Source organism: Gorilla gorilla, chromosome X (assembly GCF_029281585.2).
Source record: "Gorilla gorilla gorilla isolate KB3781 chromosome X, NHGRI_mGorGor1-v2.1_pri, whole genome shotgun sequence".
Lineage (NCBI taxonomy): Eukaryota > Metazoa > Chordata > Mammalia > Primates > Hominidae > Gorilla > Gorilla gorilla.
In genome coordinates, this window is record NC_073247.2 from 30,732,055 (window position 1) to 30,750,403 (window position 18,349).

General features: G+C 41.4%; 1 protein-coding gene across 6 annotated transcripts in view; it reads right to left on the reverse strand.

Moving 5' to 3' along the window:
• RPS6KA3 (ribosomal protein S6 kinase A3) overlaps positions 1-16,219 on the reverse strand; it is a 112,694-nt gene extending 96,475 nt beyond the window's left edge. For 2 of the 6 annotated variants that reach the window (XM_055376749.2, XM_055376750.2), the window contains exon 1: positions 15,700-15,786. Coding sequence is in view for 2 of the 6 variants with exons in the window: in XM_019019360.4 (XP_018874905.1) it covers positions 15,700-15,768 (69 nt within the window). In the remaining 4 variants the exon portion in view is untranslated. Of the gene's footprint in view, positions 1-15,699; positions 16,103-16,159 lie in introns of those variants that run through there. The other 4 variants (XM_055376748.2, XM_055376751.2, XM_019019360.4 and 1 more) reach the window with 4 other exon arrangements.
• Positions 16,220-18,349: the final 2,130 nt, after the last annotated feature.

The following is an 18,349-nucleotide window of genomic DNA, read 5'->3' on the forward strand; positions in this document are numbered from 1 at the left end:
ACTGTTCTCTATTTTCTAGAAGAGACTATGTAGAATTTATGTTATTTCTTTATTCCTGACAGTCCAAGTTTCCTTCTTTTATCATTCTCTTTCAGGGTCTGCTACTCACAAATTCTCTTAGTTTTCCTGCATCCAAGACCACTCTGATGAAGGATATTTTCACTTGGTATAGAAATCTGGGTTGACAGTATCTTCTTTCAGCACTTGAAAAATGGTGTGCCATATCCTTCTGGCATCCATAGATGTTTTGAGATGAGGTCTCACTGTGTTGCCCAGGCTGGAGTGCAGTGGTGTGAAGATGGCTCACTAGGGCCTTGACTGTCTGGGCTCAAGTGATCCTCCAGCTTCAGCCTCCCCAGTAGCTGGAATTACAGGCACGTGCCACCATGCCTGGCTATTTATTTTTATTATTATTTGTAGAAATGGGGTCTTGCCATGTTGCCCAAACCGATCTCGAACTCCTGGGCTCGAGCAATCCTCTTGCCTTGGCCTTCCAAAGTGCTGGGATTATAGGCGTAAGCCCCCCAAAGTGCTGGGATTACATGCATAAGTCTCCCAAAGTGCTGGGATTATAGGCGTAAGCCACTGTGCCTGGCAGACGTCCATAGATTCTGATGGAAAATCTGCTGTCGCGTGAATTGTTCCCTATAGGTAACAGTTCATTTCTCTCTAACTGCTTTAAAGATTCTTTAATTTTCAAAAGTTTGATATTTTACTTTTTCAACTGTCATAAAACATAACATAAAATTCACTATCTCAACTATTTTAAGTGTATGGTTTAGTAGTATTAAGTATATTCACATTATGCAACTAATCTTCAGAACTATCTTGCAAAATTGAAACTCTGTATCTATTAGACAATAACTACTCATCTTCAAGTTTGATTTTGATTTTGTCTAGGAGTGGATTACTTTGGGTTTATCTTATTTGGGATTCAGTCAGCTTCCTGAATCTGTCAGATTATGTCTTTTGCAAAATTTGGGGAAATTTCAGCCATTATTTCTTCAGGTCCAGTTTCTTTTTTCCCTTTCTGGGACTCTGATGACATAAATGTTAAATCTTTTGTTAATGTTCACCAGGCTCTTGAGGCTCTGTTCATTTTCCAGTTTATTTTTTCTCTATTGTTCATTTCTATTGCTTTATCTCCAATGTTATTCTTTCCTGTCATCTCCATTCTTCTATCTAGCCCATGTAGTAAGTTTATTTGTTACTGTATTTTTCAGTTCTAAAATTTCTATTTGGTTCTTCCTTATGGCTTCCATTTCTTTTCTGAGACTAATTTTTCATTTGTTTCAAGAGTGTTTGTGATTGCTCACTGAGGCATTTTTGTGATGGCTGCTTTAAAATTCTGGTCTGATAATTACAACATCTGAATTATCACAGTGATGATGTGTGTTGACTGTCTTTTCTCACTCATGTTGTGATTTTCCTGGTTTTTGGTATAAGTGATTTTTTACTGTCTAATGGATATTTGGAGATTATAGGACTCTTTCCTATTTAATCTTTTTTTTTTTTTTCCCGAAGCAGGCAGTCCTCCTGTTGAGGTGGAGTGTGTATGTTCAACTTCCCTCTGGGCCGCACCAACATCACCCAGGCAAAAGTGGAGCAATGACTCACACTGTTTTGTTGCAGATGGGTGGGACGGAAGTTCAGCTCCACTCTTAGTCCCAATGAAAGTAGGGCACCAACCTGTATCACCTCACTGCCTCTGAGTAGGGGTGTAAGCTCACCTCCCTGCTGGGCCCCACTGATGACAGGGAGGAGGAAAGCAGAGGGCTGACTCATACTTCTTTGTTGCTGCACTATAAAGCCAAAAGCTCAGCTCCCCAAAGGACCCAGCTAACAACAGGGGAGGGTAGAGAAGGAAGCAGAATGCCAACTAGCCCTGCCACCCATCACTTGCCAGATGGGAGTGAAGGCTCAGTTCTCCACTGGGCCCCACTGACATTAGTGGAAGTAAGATGTGTTGAGAATCCTACCCCCAACCATCTTGTTCTGCCTCGTTGATGTAAGGTGAGGGTAGAGTATGGATTAGCCCTGGCTCACGTCACCTTGTTAAGTGTCATTGCTTCTGGGTTGGGGTGGAGGCTCAATCTGCTACTAGACCCCACTGCTGCTAGACACCACCCTGGCAAGAGCATAACTTCCTTCAGCTTGAAGTGGAATGAGGGAAAACGCTTCCTGCCTGGTCTGCCAAAACCACCCAGCAGGGGGAACCAAAGTGCTGTCTGCTTTTGCTGGGCAAAGAAATGGGTGCTTAGGTCTCTGATCTCCCCAGCCCACACCACTGGGTTGGGGAGTGAGAGCACTGTTATTTGCTTCTTTGGGGTGGGGTGGGGTGGGGTGGGGTTTTTATGATGGTATTTGGCCAGGGTAGGGTGAGTATTGTCAAAAAGGTTTAGACTTATTTGGCTACCTTTCCCCCAGTTGTTTGTCTAAAGGAAACAGGCTTTTTCTCAGAGCTCTTTTTGTCTGTGACTGTTGGCAGTTCTAGTTTGGAGGCTTTCATAGCACCCTGTCTAGGATATATGAGAGGTGACAGGAAGAACACAAATAGTGAATTCCCTGGGTTTTCTTGAGTCCCAAGGTCTGCAGGCTGTTTGCCTTCTTTTTCCACCTTCAGAGTGTTCCTGTGCTTGTTTGTTATGTCTAAAGTGTTTTCGCTGTAAGGGAGATCAAGGAGGAATAGGGGTCCTCTATCTTGGCAGAACCAGATGTATCCTCCAAGTGATTAATTTTTATGTTGAAAATAATATTTATTTTCTAATTTTCCACATTATGGTTGAAAATGTACTACAGAAAACTGCTGTAACATTATAGGTCATAATTTCCTCCTAAAGATCCAATTACATCTGCTTATATTATTCTTTACTAATTTACCTTGTTTCATGCTATTAAAATTCCTGCCCACCCCAGTACTTCTAGACTTTAATGTTCCAAAAGAAAATAATTCCATTTAATTCATTTTCACCTAGTAGTATACTATACATACTCAGAAGAGCTGGCGGGGGAGGGGAGGTGGTGGGCAGGAGATAGCTTTAAAACTCATTTATGAGCTCTTCTTTTTATTAATCCAAGGCAAAACTTATTTTTAATTTGCCCATGACATTTCTCTAAGGATTACTTAATATGAACATCCATTTTGATAGCTATTACTCTTGAATTATACCAACAGCCAGCAGGAACTTTAAGGAAAAGAGGCAAATAAGGTTTTGTTTTATTTGCATTTTTACTTCTTCAAATAACATACCTGCATACGTTACTTCACTTGAGATGGATTCCTGAATTCATTTATCTGTTGACTTATATTTAATTTCAGAGATTCTAGGCGTATTGTCTTCCTATTAAGATTAATAATTAATCTTCAATTAACTCTTGCACTTTTGCTTTAAATAAGAAACTATAGACTAGTTTAGGCCGAGGAGACTCTAAGGAAAAATATCACTGCCCCAATCTTTGTTTTCTTTCTGTAACTTTCTTTTTTAAGTTCTATAACCAATATTTAATTCTTTGTTGTGTTCCTCTAGGAATTCCACTCTGGCTGAGAGAAAGGGTGCCCTAGGTGAGAGGTATCCTAAGGCACTTTCATAGAACCTAGAGCTCTATTAACCCATTTGGAAAACCACTATTTTAGGAAAAGCCTTGTATTTATCAAATCTAAAAAGAAAGAAAATATCTTAAAAGCACGTATTGAAACTAACTTTTCTGAGAAGAAATACATATACAAGGAACTTCCCTATCAGCATTAGAACAAAAGCCAACTTAAGTCCCTAAAAGAGTAACAAAATAAGCACGTGAATTATGTATACGAATGGACAAGAAGCACATGAAAAGATCCTTTACATCATTAGTCATTAGAGAAATGCAAATCAAAACCACAATGAGATACCATTTCACACCCAGTAGGATGGTTATAGTAAAAAAGACAATAATAAGTGATGACAAGGATATGGAAAAGCTGGAACTCTCATACACTGCTGATGGGAATGTAAAATGGTACAGGCCAGCTGGAAAAGTTTGGCAGTACCTCAAAAAGCTAAACATAGATTTACCATATGACTCAGCAATTCTACTCCTAGGTATATATCCAAGAAAACTGGAAACATATGTTCACATAAAAACTTAATACGAATGTTCACAGCAGCATTATTCATAATAGCCAAAAGGTAGAAACAATTTCCAACGTTCATCAACTGATAAATGGATAAACAAACTGTGGTATATCCATACAATAGATTATTCAGCCACATAAAAGAATGAAGTCTTGCTACATGCTACAACATGTATGAACCTTGAAACATGTAAGAACCTTGAAAACAGACACAAAGGCCACATACTGTAGGATTCCATTAATATGAAATGTCCAGAATAGGTGAATCTAGAGACAGAAAATAGATTAGTGATTGCCAGGGACTGGGGGAATGGAGGAAATGGGGAGTGACTGCTAACACGTATGAAATTTCTTTTTGGGGTGATGAAAATGTTCTAGGAAATAGATAGTGGTGATGGCTGCACAACCTTGGGAATATAGTAAAAGCCATGAATTATATACAAGGGTGAATTTTATAGTATGTAAATATCTCAATTAAAAAAAGAATTAGGCTGGGTACGGTGGCTCATGCCTGTAATCCCAGCATTTTGGGAGGCCAAGGCGGGTGGATCACCTGAGGCCAGAAGTTCGAGACCAACCTGGCCAACATGGCAAAACCCTGTCTCTACTAAAAACACAAAAAATTAGCCGGGCGTGGTGGTGGGCACCTGTAATCCCAGGTACCTGGGAGGCAGAGGCAGGAGAATCACTTGAACCCGGGAGGCAGAGGCTGCAGTGAGCTGAGACTGCACCATTGCATACTCCAGCCTGGGCAATAGAGCAAAATTTCGTCTCAAAAAAAAAAAAAAAAAAAAAAAAAGGAATTAGGCCGGATGCGGTGGCTCATGCCTGTCATCTCATCACTTTGGGAGGCAAAGGCGGATGGATCACCCTGAGGTCAGGAGTTCGAGACCAGCCTGGCCAACATGGAGAAACCCCATTTCTACCAAACATACAAAAATTAGCCAGGCGTGGTGATGGGCACCTGTAGTTCCAGCTACTCGGGAGGCTGAGGCAGGAGAATAACTTGAACCCAGGAGGCAGAGGTTGCAGTGAGCCAAGATTGAGCCACTGAACTCCAGCCTGGGTGACAGAGAAGAAATACATATACAAGGAACTTCCATATCAGCATTAGAGCAAAAAGCTCTGGGTGACAGAGTGAGACACCGTCTCAAAAACAAAAAAAAGAAAAAAAAAAAGAAAAAAAAAGGAATTAATTAGGGCTATTTGACCTGACAGTCTAAGAAAAAGAAATGATTGCATAACTTTCCTTTTAAATTTCCTTTTCTTATACGATAGCAAGATAATTGTTATCATTTTTGGGTTGAGCCAAACTCTGTTTTCTGGCACTTTGAGGGAACATCAAGTAGATTTTTCTGAAAAGAGGATGCAAAGATAGAGAGGTAACGATTTAATAAGCTGCAATCAAAGAACAGAGCACATTTACTCAGGCATACACCTAGAGGCTTCTGTAAAGAGAGCTGTTAAGTAATGTCTAGGCAGGCCCCCCTTTCTCCAAGTACTGTAATTTTTGTTTCAAACATTAGACATTTTGTTTTATTTGTAAGACAGCTGGTTAGAAATCTCAAATAATCTTCCCATACAATGCCATAAATGCTGTTTTTCAGGCCAACTCACAAAAGCCTATTTAACCCACTGTATTTGGAAACTAACATCAACTTTACTCAGTTTTACTAACTTTTTAAACTTTACCTATTGACTGCTTAAGCACTGTCTCTATTGTGAACAGCATTCCTAGTTCATGCCAGGATCACATCATCTCTACAGGCCTCCCTGGTGAGAAGAGGGCTTCATGCTACATACATACATGTATTTATATATGTGAGAAGTCACCTATCTCTCTAGGTTATTCTCTACATCTCCACAATAGCTACCCATGTAAACTACCTGGAACCTTTTTCCCCTGTAGCAGATTTCATTTAGACTGAGTCACTCACCTGGATGTTCTCAACTCAAACAGGGCTGTGTAGTGAAAAGTCATTAGAATTTGCAATCTGTGAGACTTGGGTTTGAATTCTGGCTCCTTCAGTTACTAGCTGGGCAACCATGAGCACGTTATTTAACCCTTCTAGGCTTCAGTTTCCTCATCTGTAAGTTGAGCATAATTCTGTATACTTCATTCAAGTTGATATACACAAAGTGACTTGTCAAGGGGGGCACTCAATAGACATGAGCTTCCTTCCATCTTCACTTGGGAAAGAAAGAGCAGTGATCTCAACGTACCCCTCACCCTTCGTCTGTAGGTAGGAACATTCTGAAGTTGTTTTTGTAAACTAAGGACTGTATTTTCCAGACTTATAAATTAAGGCTAAGGCAAGACTGTATATTATCTTGGATTTGAGTACTCTGACACAGCAAACGAGTTAAAATTAGCAGAGAGTAGAGAAAAAGTAATATTTGAACTTTTGTGCATTGTGGCTCTTTCAGAATTTGTATTTAAGATAGTTTAGATAAAATTAAAGAGTTGTACTGATATGATGTGGATGACAAAATGAATTTTAGTGAAATGAATGTGCTGCACACCCCAACTCTGACTTTGTTAACATATCACCTGCAGCAGGTCTGCCTGAACAGGTCTCAGTTTTCTTACATAAATAGGGTAGGGCTAAATTGTTCTCTAAAATTATATGCTAAAAAAATTTAAATGCTTTCATATTTCAAAATGCACCAATCCACTTTTTCCGTTTTAACTAGCACAGTACAGTGAATGCAACACAATATTTAAACAAATTACCATACAGTAATTTATTCATCCAATAATATAGAAGATAATTGTATATTTTTCTACCCAGAGACATTAGTCTTACTGTTTATGTCTCGGTCTGTAAGCTCAGTGCACAAGAGGAAACTTGTAATTACAACATTTTTTGATATTTAAATTTCCCCCAATGCTTTAGTGTTATCACTTGAATGAGATGCCACAGTAAAACTATTAAAGCTGTAGGAAGAGTAGAATGGTGATTTGTGGGGTATGTACCACCCTAGAGGGTTTATCAGAATCTTCAGGGTAGAAAAGGACAAAACTAACCTGATCAAACATAATTTGAAAAAGCATGTTAAATATTTGTTTTTAGAAAAGGTTTAGCCTATTAATTTCAAGATACAAATTATACAAGGTAGAAATGAAAAAACACTGGTGTAAAAAATGCATTCAATTTGTACTAATCCTGTAATCTGGAATTGTACTGTTCAACATGGTAGCCAATAGCCACTGGTGACTTAGATAAAATTTAAAAATTCACTTCCACACTAGCCACATTTCAAGTGCTCAACAGCCACATATGGGTAGCAGCTACTGTACTAAACAGTGCTGATCCAGAAATTTTTTGTGATTTTAAGTAAATCTTTATTATTTTATATTATTTTCAGATAGATGCCTCTGTTCCTAAATGTGAAGAAATGAAGTAACATTCTAGGTAGCTGAGATTTTTGCCACAGGTTTTACAAGATTTCTGGAGTGAAGATTTATCCCAAACCACTGCACTTGAGATGCATTTCAATCTATTAATGTCAAAATGATCTTTTGCTTCAGGCTATCATTTGACATCTGCTTCTAACACATATCAAATGACTGAACCAAGTTTCCTAGGACAAGCTTTGTGGCCCAAAGAATTAGAGACAAGCTCACAGAAATCTAAATGACCAGGTCAGATTTGAAGATGAGATTATCACCATACATAAGATTATAAAAATCAATTTATATGGTGGACAAAACAAGTTTTTAAGTTATATAAGAGACCATGGATATATTAGTTAAGATGGGAAAATTCGATTTAACTTATGTTATGGTTGTAATTCTATTATGACAAGAAATCTAAAAGTGCTTTTAGATTTACACCTACGTGTAGAGTAACAAATATTTAGGAAACTAGCACTATTTTATGAGAACAACAGAAAAGGACTCACAATGTGGAGACATGACTCCAGGCAGGGCAGTAGGCTAGCTTTCAATTTAAAGCTGCCTGTTTTTTAGTTCATTCATGTTCTACTTTCTAGCTGACATCTTCAAGAGAGGAAGGTAAATATGCAGGGCAGGTAATGCCAGCAATTGAGCCATTCTGTTATGGTATGTAAAACATAAAATCACGATTCATTATTTGGTAATATGCCCAGCAAATACCCCTGACCCCAGAGGTATTTGTACATGATGAGCAGAGACCAGAAAAAGAGTGAGGATGCTATTTTACATTATTTGGAAACTATAACTTTTTTATATTACTAATCCTGGCTATCTACTCTCTAGTAAGTGAAAACAAGAAGCAATTAATTTAAACAGGAAAATGGGAAAGAAAAGCAGATTAACAGTGGCATAAAGTGGCATATAAGAGAATTTTTAAACTACAAATATTAGACATAAGTTACAGAAACAGTCAAGGTACAGGCCATTTAGTAGGGGCAATTAGCTTGATATTAAGTAGAATATGACCATTAATTTTCAGAACATTGAATCAAAAGTGTAAATTATTTTTAACTTTTATTTAAATTATTATTAAATTTATATTCACTAAGATGGAACATTTTTATACAATTTAATTTAGAAAGATTTCAATTCAAAATGAAACAAAACTCTTGACAGTTAAAGAAAACACTTCAATATAGTCAATTAAACATAACAGCTCATTTCCAGGCAATACTGGATCGCGTTACTGTAGTTATCAGACTTTCCAAAACTGTGTTCTGCAAAGCACTTTGTGTCCACTGAGACTTCAATAGATGGTTCACAAAAAAGGGGTTCTGACATCAAGTCTCAAATGCTGTGGGCCATATCCATTTTGCAGATTCACTGTATACAACATCTTAAAAGTTCTAAATTATACAGTAAAGACAGGCTAAATCTTATTTAATGCCACATTTCCCCAACTTACTTGATTATGCCACACTACCTTGTTTTTTGGAGGGGGGTGATTCTTGAGGCATGGATACACCTTTTAACATCATATCTCCAGAGACTTTTCAGCTTGAAAAATACTACATATACTATTTAGAGTTCTGTAAGAACCAACACTACATTACAGACAAAATCTAAAGGATTACATTTCTAGACAGGAAAACCCAGTTACCCTATGGCATTTCGAAATAACTAAAACAAATGTATTTATAGTAATGGGGAAGGAGGTGTGACATATTAATTTCCTTCCCTAAAAATTAACAGAACGGATTCATCCTAAAATATAAAAAGGTGTGCACATTTTGTGTTGGTATGTTTTAGAAAGAAAGTTATTCTACCTATTGATGCTATAAACTGACTTTAACCATTTCTTCAGGGACACATTACCTTCAAGAGGTAGACATACAGAATACACTATATTTCATTGATTAAAAGATACAATCAAGTGTAAGATACACTATTATTTTATATATTGTTAAGGAAAAACATGCTGCTAATTAAACTATGACATCCCATGGATTGTGAGACATCTTCCAACTTGAGCAATGTTAAAAATGTGAACAAACTTTCCTTTCTTCCTTCTTCCACATATATTCTTCACAATGTTGTTTTTTCCCTTTAAAGACAATATTGAGGAAGGGATCAATGCAAAAAGGGTAAGATTCAAGAGATTTCTGTTCCCCTTGCCCTTTCAATTACGTTCAGATATTACCATGACTATTTAAACTGATCAAATAAATCACTTTTAATTGCTTTGCTGGATTCTAAAAAATTACCCCAGAGGAAAAACAAAGAACTGAGACAGTTCTTTAAGAGGGATGATTCATTGTAACTATTGTTTATTAAAAACTTAAACCATGTACTGAACCAAGTACTTTACATATATTATCATTTCATTTAATTCTCACCAAAACTCTATGAGGTAGACATTATTTTCATCCCTATTTTACAAATTAGGATGTTGAAGTATAGAGATATTAAATATAACTTGCATAGGGTTACAAAGTTATTAAGTGGCAGAGCCAGGACTCAAACACAGGTCTTTATGGCTCCAGAGCTTATGTTCTTTAACACTTCGCTATTAATCCAAATAACCCCACAAAGTCCCTTCTAAGTTTTAAGAATGAGCAAAAACCAAAATACTTAATTACTAGTAACTAATGTATTTGCTTAAAACAGGTCACATGACAAAAAGACAAATACCGCATGTTCTTACACGTGGGGCTCATAGGTAGGGAGTTTCTACTCAGAATGAGAGTTACTAGAGGATAGGACGAGTGTGGGGGTTACAGAGCGGGTGGGGGTGAAGAAAGGTTGGTTAATGGGCACAGTACATACAATTGGATAGAAGGAATAAGTTCTAACAATGGATAGCAGAGTAGAGTAGGGTGACTATAGTTAATATCAATGTTTTATATATTTCAGAATAGTTAGAAGAGAGGATTTGAAATGTTCCCAACACACAGAAATGATTAATGGATATCCCAAATACCCTGATGTGATCATTACACATTCTATGCATGGAACAAAATATCACATGACCCCATAAAAATGTACAAATATTATTTATCAATTGAAAAGTAAAAATTTTGGTGTGCCAAAGTTTATCTTTCAACAGTTTGTTTAACCAAAGAGACAACTTCCTCCTATGTTTCTGTACATTAGGGATTAATAAATATTGGCTTTTAAATTGTACAACTTGATAAACTGTCAAAAAATAAATAGGCCAAATGTATTAAAATAATCATAATGTGCTATATGGATACATTTTATCCTGAACCTGTTTTATAAAACACATACACACACAGACACACACACATTTGCATTTGTTTTGCTAAATCATGACAAAACTTAATGATTAAATATGGTAGTTTTTACTGAATGATTAAATAGGGTAGTTTTTCTTTGTTTTAATGCTTTTTGGTGTTAAACTGATAAACTAGAATATCTGAGATCTGATATCTCCAGGTTAATGATACAGGTCACTGTATTAATTCCAAAAGAACACACTGATGGGAGTGGGGTGGAAGGAAGACATTGAATGCTAGGTATTACAATTTAGATACTTGTTTTTTTCTATTTATGTGAATTGGGGAACAGGATGTATAATATATGTATTTGCACAGCTGCATTCCAATGCTTCAAAATATGTTATCCACCAAAGCACATAAACAACTGAGCACTATCACACGCAGGCATTACCAGTGAGACCACCAACATGTCAGTGTGTCATTCATTATAATCTGAACCGTTGGGTCTAAAGCACCCATTCTGCACTGGGTCAACCAGGCAACTGTGACCTTACCCATCATTCACAGCCTGGCAGATCACATGTCCCTGAGCATTGAACTGTAGAGCAAATCTTGTTAATTATCACAATGGTATGAATTTCTTAGTAATAAAAAGTTTTAAAAACTTTAGGACAATTGTTCTGCAACTCAGACTTCTAGATAAGTGATCTGTATTTTTGGTCAGTCTACAATTTAGCAAATGTCAAGTCCTTGGTCAGGAGTACACAGTCCAATTATGCCACCTGTCTTATTAAAAATAAGATATACTTATTGTGGTTTCCAGAAATGTATACTAAAGAGAATACAAAGTCTGCCTATATTTGCTCCTGTAATTAGATAAAAGTTTTATTAATAAAATTTAAATGCATCCAGCAAGTTTCACATTTTGAATCTACCCCATTACTACAGGATCAAGTTGCCAAAATAAAGCAAAGTTTTCTAGATTTTACAAAACTGACATCCTCTATCATAATCACTGAAAACAATGAAGTGTTCAGTAATGTGTCACAGTTACTTGACAGTTGACATGTAACAATACCTGTCCTCTCCTCAGATCTTCACTTAGGGGAAAGAAAAAAACCTGAAAGGTGGTAAAAATAAAACAGGAAAAGGAAAAGAAACAATAAAACATTTTTTTTTCAAAATCAATGATTATACTTTAATAGAGCATTTTCCCTATAGATAAAATAAGAAACCTATACAATATTGATATAGTAGAAATACTATAAAATCTATGTACTATACTATAGAATACTACATAATCTTTGAGGTTAAAAATGGCTGCACATTCACTAAACATGATCTCCCACACAAAGGCCTCATTTTCTATAATAAAATACTTATATAGTTGATTTTTAAAATATTTTTCAGTGCATCATGGGTACCTGTTATTTAAAGGAAGTCGAGGTAGCTATTTTCATACAACACACTGTATAATACACATTGTATACAACACATTATATTGTGGCTATTTTATATAACACATTTCTATAAAACAAAAATAACCTCCATAATTTTATTATTTTGAAAACTTCATATTTAGATTTACTATCATTTATACCTACTCTATTGCAACGGAGAAAAAAGTATCACTCTAGGCCAGGCTTATGATCCAGTAAATGCTGTCTCTGACAGCACTGGCAAAGAATTTGTAGAACAGAAGAGCCATAATTCCTACCTATCCATCCTCTAAACAGTCAAATATTCAAAAGCATATTAGCATCTTTAAGTAACTCACTAAAGAGTTCACCTAGACCAGTTAGGAAGCTAGTTTGTTTTTTATCTTGTACCAACCCTTACTTTGCTTACATAGTACTTCCTTTATTATCCTAAATTTGCTTCTTTAAACATTTGGCCTAGTTCTAGCCTATCATGTTCTGACCCACGTTTGAGTTTAACCACAAGGGTTTTTTTGTTTTGAACACCATGAGATTCGTGTGAGGTCTTAAAGCAGGAAGGCCAGTGTAAAGGAACTGAAGAAACTGCCTATGTTTTTACTGAGGCACTGAGGTCTTTGTAAATTGTTCATATTTTAATGAGATTAAAATGATAAAAAACAGATAAGATTCATAATCATCCTATTCCTGACTTTCATGATTCATTCAGCAGATATTTATTAAGTCCACAATATGTAAGGGCCAGGCATTGTGCTGAATGCTGAGGATTCAGAGAGGGGGGGAAAAATGTCTGCTTTCAAGAATTCACAGTGTACTAGGGATGAGACCATAAATGTAAACTCCTACACAGACCAATCCTGAAATCTTTTAACCTGGAGAGAAATATTTTGATGTATTTACTCAAGTAAATGACTCTAAAAAAAACTATGTTACTCTGGTAAAATACAATTATCTGATAGGAACCTACTGGGGGAGGAAACGGTATAATAGTGAAAATATTAGACCTCTGAGTGGAACTTTTCAACCTTTCCCTCACTGTCTTCAATATTTCCAAATTGTATCAGAAGTAATTTACTTGAAATAGCTGAACAAGCAAAGGAAATTAAATATCTAAAGGCAATTTGTTAGAATTTAGTTTTAATAAATCTTGGCAACACTGGCTCTGTTTGACATACCTTATGCCAGAATAGCAAGAAAATTCTTTGAAAATAGCAAATTGTGGAATCCTATCTGTCAAGTTCTGGAAAACATAATAGTAACTGAAATAACAAGACTTTACCAAATGAGACCTCTTATAATACTCTATTTGTTTCTGGAAAATAGATGACCTCTAACTACTGGCTTATTTATACCCCGAATTTTTCCACAGATGTGGAACAGCTACCCTGATATAAAACGAAGCACATGAATTGTATCCACCTGGCTTTGAATTATGGCTCTGCCATTTACTATTTATAATCTTTGTACCTTTTAAATTCTGAGATTTGGTTTCCTAATCTATAACAATGGGGACCATAATCCTACCTTGCTGGGTCACAGGAAGGATAAAATGAAATAGTAATGTAGCACAGTACCTGGCATATAGTTGGTGCTAAATAAATATGTTTTGTGCTTCCTTATCCAAATGCATTCTAGATAGAAAAAGGATAAGGTGGAATTTTAAACGATATTGTTTTCCTATCACACTGATACATGCCAAGCAGAAATGTGGACTGATCTTGAGTTGCAATTGTTAATGTTTGTATGTAAAAGTCAGGCTCAAAGCAAATTTAATTTCCTTCCACAAGTTCAGTACTTTGCGAACATTTTATTAACCTTTTAGCTATGTTATTTAATGCAAAAAATTTTCTGGGGAAAAATATGACAAGAGCTCTTGCATACTGTTTTTCACACTACCCATCTAAAGGATTATTAAACATCATAAATTTGGCTTTTTAATAAAATATTTATAGTATTAGTCTGGTTAACAATTTTAAAGAAAGTTCTTGTGATTCTGCCAGTCTTAAAAACATGATTTCCTTTCTTTCTTTCCTTTTCTTTCAACATATATCAATGTCTTTTCCATTGAAGAGCAGCATTTAGTTCAGGTTTTACAAGTATGATCCAAGTCGCAAAATACTAAGCACCAATCATAAGCACTATTACAACTCTGCGTGCGTTAAGGAGAACAAGCAAAATTGTTATACAGCAGCGGAGGTGACTGGGGGAAAAAGTGAAAAGCGATTTGAACTGATCCCCCGCCCTCTCCATTATACCGGAGAATGCAAGTGTCCCGCATCTCAGATTAAACTGAGCCTCGGTTTTACTGACGTAACCAGTAACCCTATCTACTTCTCACACTGCGGAGGCCGGCAGGGCAGCGGCTGCCGCCAAGCACACCACTCATCAGAGCCTGCCCCGTTCCACCCCCGCGTTTCAGTCATGCTTTCCAGAAATGGGGTCACTCACTCAGTAACTATTACACACACGCAGCCTATCATCCTGTAATCCCCTAAAGTCCGCTGCGGGGAGAGAAGGCAGCAAAAAGTCAAGAAGGAAGAATCACAGACGCGCCACCATCAGGAATTGATTTTCCACTCCGGAGAGGAGCGGTGATACCTTGGAACGGGTCTTGTCTGGATTATTTTCGCAGACCCCGAGTTGTTCTGGGACAGGGGCGGTTCAGGAAAGCTCGGTGTAGTGATGCGCCCGGGGAAATTCTGTTTTGCCCTGTTTGGGTATATTGTTTGGGTTTTGGGCACTAGGATGGGTGTCTCAGGGACGGTCACCAGATCCCGGGCGAGGAAAACCAGAAAGCCTTTTACGGCGGCCGCTGATCTCCTTGAATATCACCCTCTCACCTCCATGGACAGGAAACTCAAGTTAAACTCACAGGGACGGGGGTCTAGCTCTGCGACCTCAGAAACGGAGGGGGTAGAGGACCTTAGGCTTCCACTTTCTTCTTTGCAGCAGCAGAAACCGCTGCGGCAGACAAGGGGGAGGCAAAACCCTGCACCCCCTACCCGAAACCCCCACAGGTCGCCGCCGCCCGTGCCCCGCGCGCCGGTCTCCCCGCAGCAGCCCCTCCCTCGGCCGGACTCGAGAGTCCCTGCTCCCCGGTGAACCCGATCCCTACCCCTCCCTCATCTCCCAAAGTCGCCAAGGTCCGGGAAAGCCCCCGACCCGGCTGGGCCAAACTTCCCAACTCCCCGCCGGCCCCCGCTCCGCCTCCCGCTTCCCCCACGCAAAGTTGATTAAAATTGGCTTCTTGCAAAGCCCCAGCGCCCACTCCAAACCCCACGCGCCACCACACTGGCAGCCCCCCGAGCGAGGGAAGGAGGTGAGGGTGAGGGTGGAAGGAACAGACAGACCGGCAAACAGACCCACCCCAACAACCCAAACCAAAACCCTGAGCCCGGGGGGAAGACGCGAGCGGGATCAGAACGGGCCGAGTGGCCAGCTCCGGGGAGCGAAGCGAGCCGGCGGGGGCGCGAGGAGGAGATGCGCCGGCCCCGGCCGCCCTGCTGCACTCACCTCAGCGCTGTCGGACGGGCTCTCCACAGCCATCTTCTGCCACGGGTCCGCCAGCTGCGCCAGCGGCATCTTCCCCCCCGGCCCGCCGCCTTCACCGCCTCCTCCCTCCCCGCCCGCCCCACGGCCGGCCCCGCTCCGTCGCCGCCCGAGCCCCACGGCAGCGGCGGCGGCGGCGGCGGCAGCAGCAGCAGCAGCAGCGGCGGCGGCGGCGGCCCCAAAGAGGGCTCGACGCCGACGCCGACCGCCCGAAAGCCGCGCGCCTGGCCAGAGACGCCCGCGCGCTGAGCGAGAGCCTCGCGCCTCCGCTGGGCACCGGGTCTCGCCCCTTTCTTCCTCTCCTCCTTCCGCCGCCGGGACTACGGCTCCGCCCCCCCCGCCGGTTCCCGCGCCCGCTCCCAGCAGAACAGCGACCGCCGCGCGCTCCCCCACTTCCGCTCACAACATGGCGCCTAAGCGATACCTGTCTCTCAAAGCGAGGCTCGGCCGCCGCCACCACCGCCGCGCGCACCCAGGGGCTGGGCTAGTAGAAGACACGCCCCCGTCCGCTGCGCTCCGCTCCTCCCTCTTCCCACCCCCCTCCTTCTGCGCCCCAACCTCAGCTTCTGGGCCTCGCCTACTTTCAGGAAGGGCGAGCCCAACAGATCTGGGGGCGTCGGCGGGAGGCGGGGGAAAGAAATGGGAAAGGCAGGAGGGGCGAAGGCTGGGAGCCTTTCACCGCCAAGGGTCCAAGCAGGTCGGAGGCTCCTCGGGAATGAGGGAGAACAGTGGTCCCCGCCCAGCTGCGGAGGGAGGTGGGCAAAGTACCGGGGGCGCAGTCCCGAGCCAAGGACCCGGGGAGGGGTGCGGAGTGTCTTTTCGGCCTGTCTCCTCCCGGGGTGCGTGCGTGCGGACGCGCCTAGTCTCTGGGCGCATCCCGTAATGGCCCAAGACCCTCCCTCTTCAGGGTCACATGCTGGGAAATCACCTGCCCCCCATCTCCCCCGACGGAGGCAAGGGAGGCTTCGTGCCTAGGAGCCTCCTGGGGGCTCGGCTCCCGGTTTGATTCAAGTCTTTTCAAGTTGACGCTCTTTTGTTAAATTGTGGCTATTTGGGATTAATTCCTCTTGTATTAGTCGCTTCCCCCGCACCGCCCCCAGCCCAAATTCTCCTCCCCAAGTGCGCAGAGCTCTCGGTCTTCAGCTGCGACCCTCGAACCGCTGCCCCCCGCCCCACGTCTGCTACCTAAATCTTCAAGAGGGGAAAACAGGGAGGTTCCTTAAGGCTGTCCCTCTCGGCAGAGGTTGGAGAATTATTTAAAAATATCTTGTAGGCAGGAGCGCGGGGTTCCTGCTCCTCTGTTGACTTTAAATAAGAGATTAGATTTAAAAATCAGGCTGGCCGTGGGCGGAGGAGGAGGAGGAGGGGGACACGGGGAGGGGAGGGGTTCTGACTCCTCCTCCTGCCCAAGATGGGGAAGCCCTGGATTAAGGAAACCCAATGCCCCGACGGCGACGGAGACCCACAGGACGGCGAGAGTTTGAGGGGGAAGGCCTGGGCGTCCGGGGTGCGTCCCAAGAGGACTCGACCCTGTGTTCACTGCGTCAGGAGCCGCTGCGCGCTAAGTGCGCCCGGGCAGAAATGTGTAAAAGTCGCAGGGCTGAGTGGAAAGCTACTGCAGCCCCTGGCTAGTCGCCCAGCGAGGGGAAGAGAAAAAGCAAAGGGAAATCTCCGAGCCGGCCTGTCCCTTCAAACCCTGAGGCCGTGGCCCAGGCATCCCGGTCTTCCCACGCCCAGCGACCACGGCGCGTCCGCTGCTGCGCTCCCAGCGCACGCCTATTAACAGCTTCCTTTCATCCTCCCGGGACCCAGACACACACCTGGAGAACCCTCGCCTGCCTCCCTAAGCAGGTGTGAGGATGAGATTAGAGCCCCAAACCCAGCCGGCCAGGTCTGCGCGGGCGGTGCGAGGTTTCTCGCTGGGCCTGCGAGAGGCAGGTGTTGGGCTCTTTCTGCTGCCTTCGCCAGCGCGCCCCTTGGCCCAGGCTCGAGGCCGGGGAACCTCGTGGCCATTTAGGGAGGCTCCAACTGTTTAGGGAGACTGAGAAGGCGGCAGGAAGTCCTCGTTGCGCGCCTTCTCCCGAAGCTTTGGACTCAGGGGGACCGCTCAGGTTGGACAACATCTGGGCAGACTCAACGTGGTCTGGGGAAGAAGGCGAATGGGGCCACTTGGCTCTTGCCTTTGTCACTTCCCTTCACATGCTATATTCAGGTGTTGCAAATCCAACCTGGGCCCAAACTCAGCTAATTTGGCAGCACCTTCTCTGTGTAATTCCCGACGATAAAACGTGCTTGCAGAAGTTTGGAGGATAAGGAGTTGTGTACTATTTTGCATTTATGTACAAAATGCTTAATTTATTCATTTACATTGCAGAGTCACATGACCACTCCTTATAGCGAAAAGAAGTTCGTTAATTCGGTTGGCTTAAAGTAAATTAGCTCCCCCTACCCTTTGATCAATTATTTCAGTTAACATTCTTGCATTAGTAAAAACATACATAGTTGAAGAGAGACCGTTATGTGGCTAACACTGTTCAGTGCTAATTACCCCCACGCAAAGAATGAATATTTTAAAATAAAGCAAATTGTATGCCATTTTCAGTATCAACTTTTA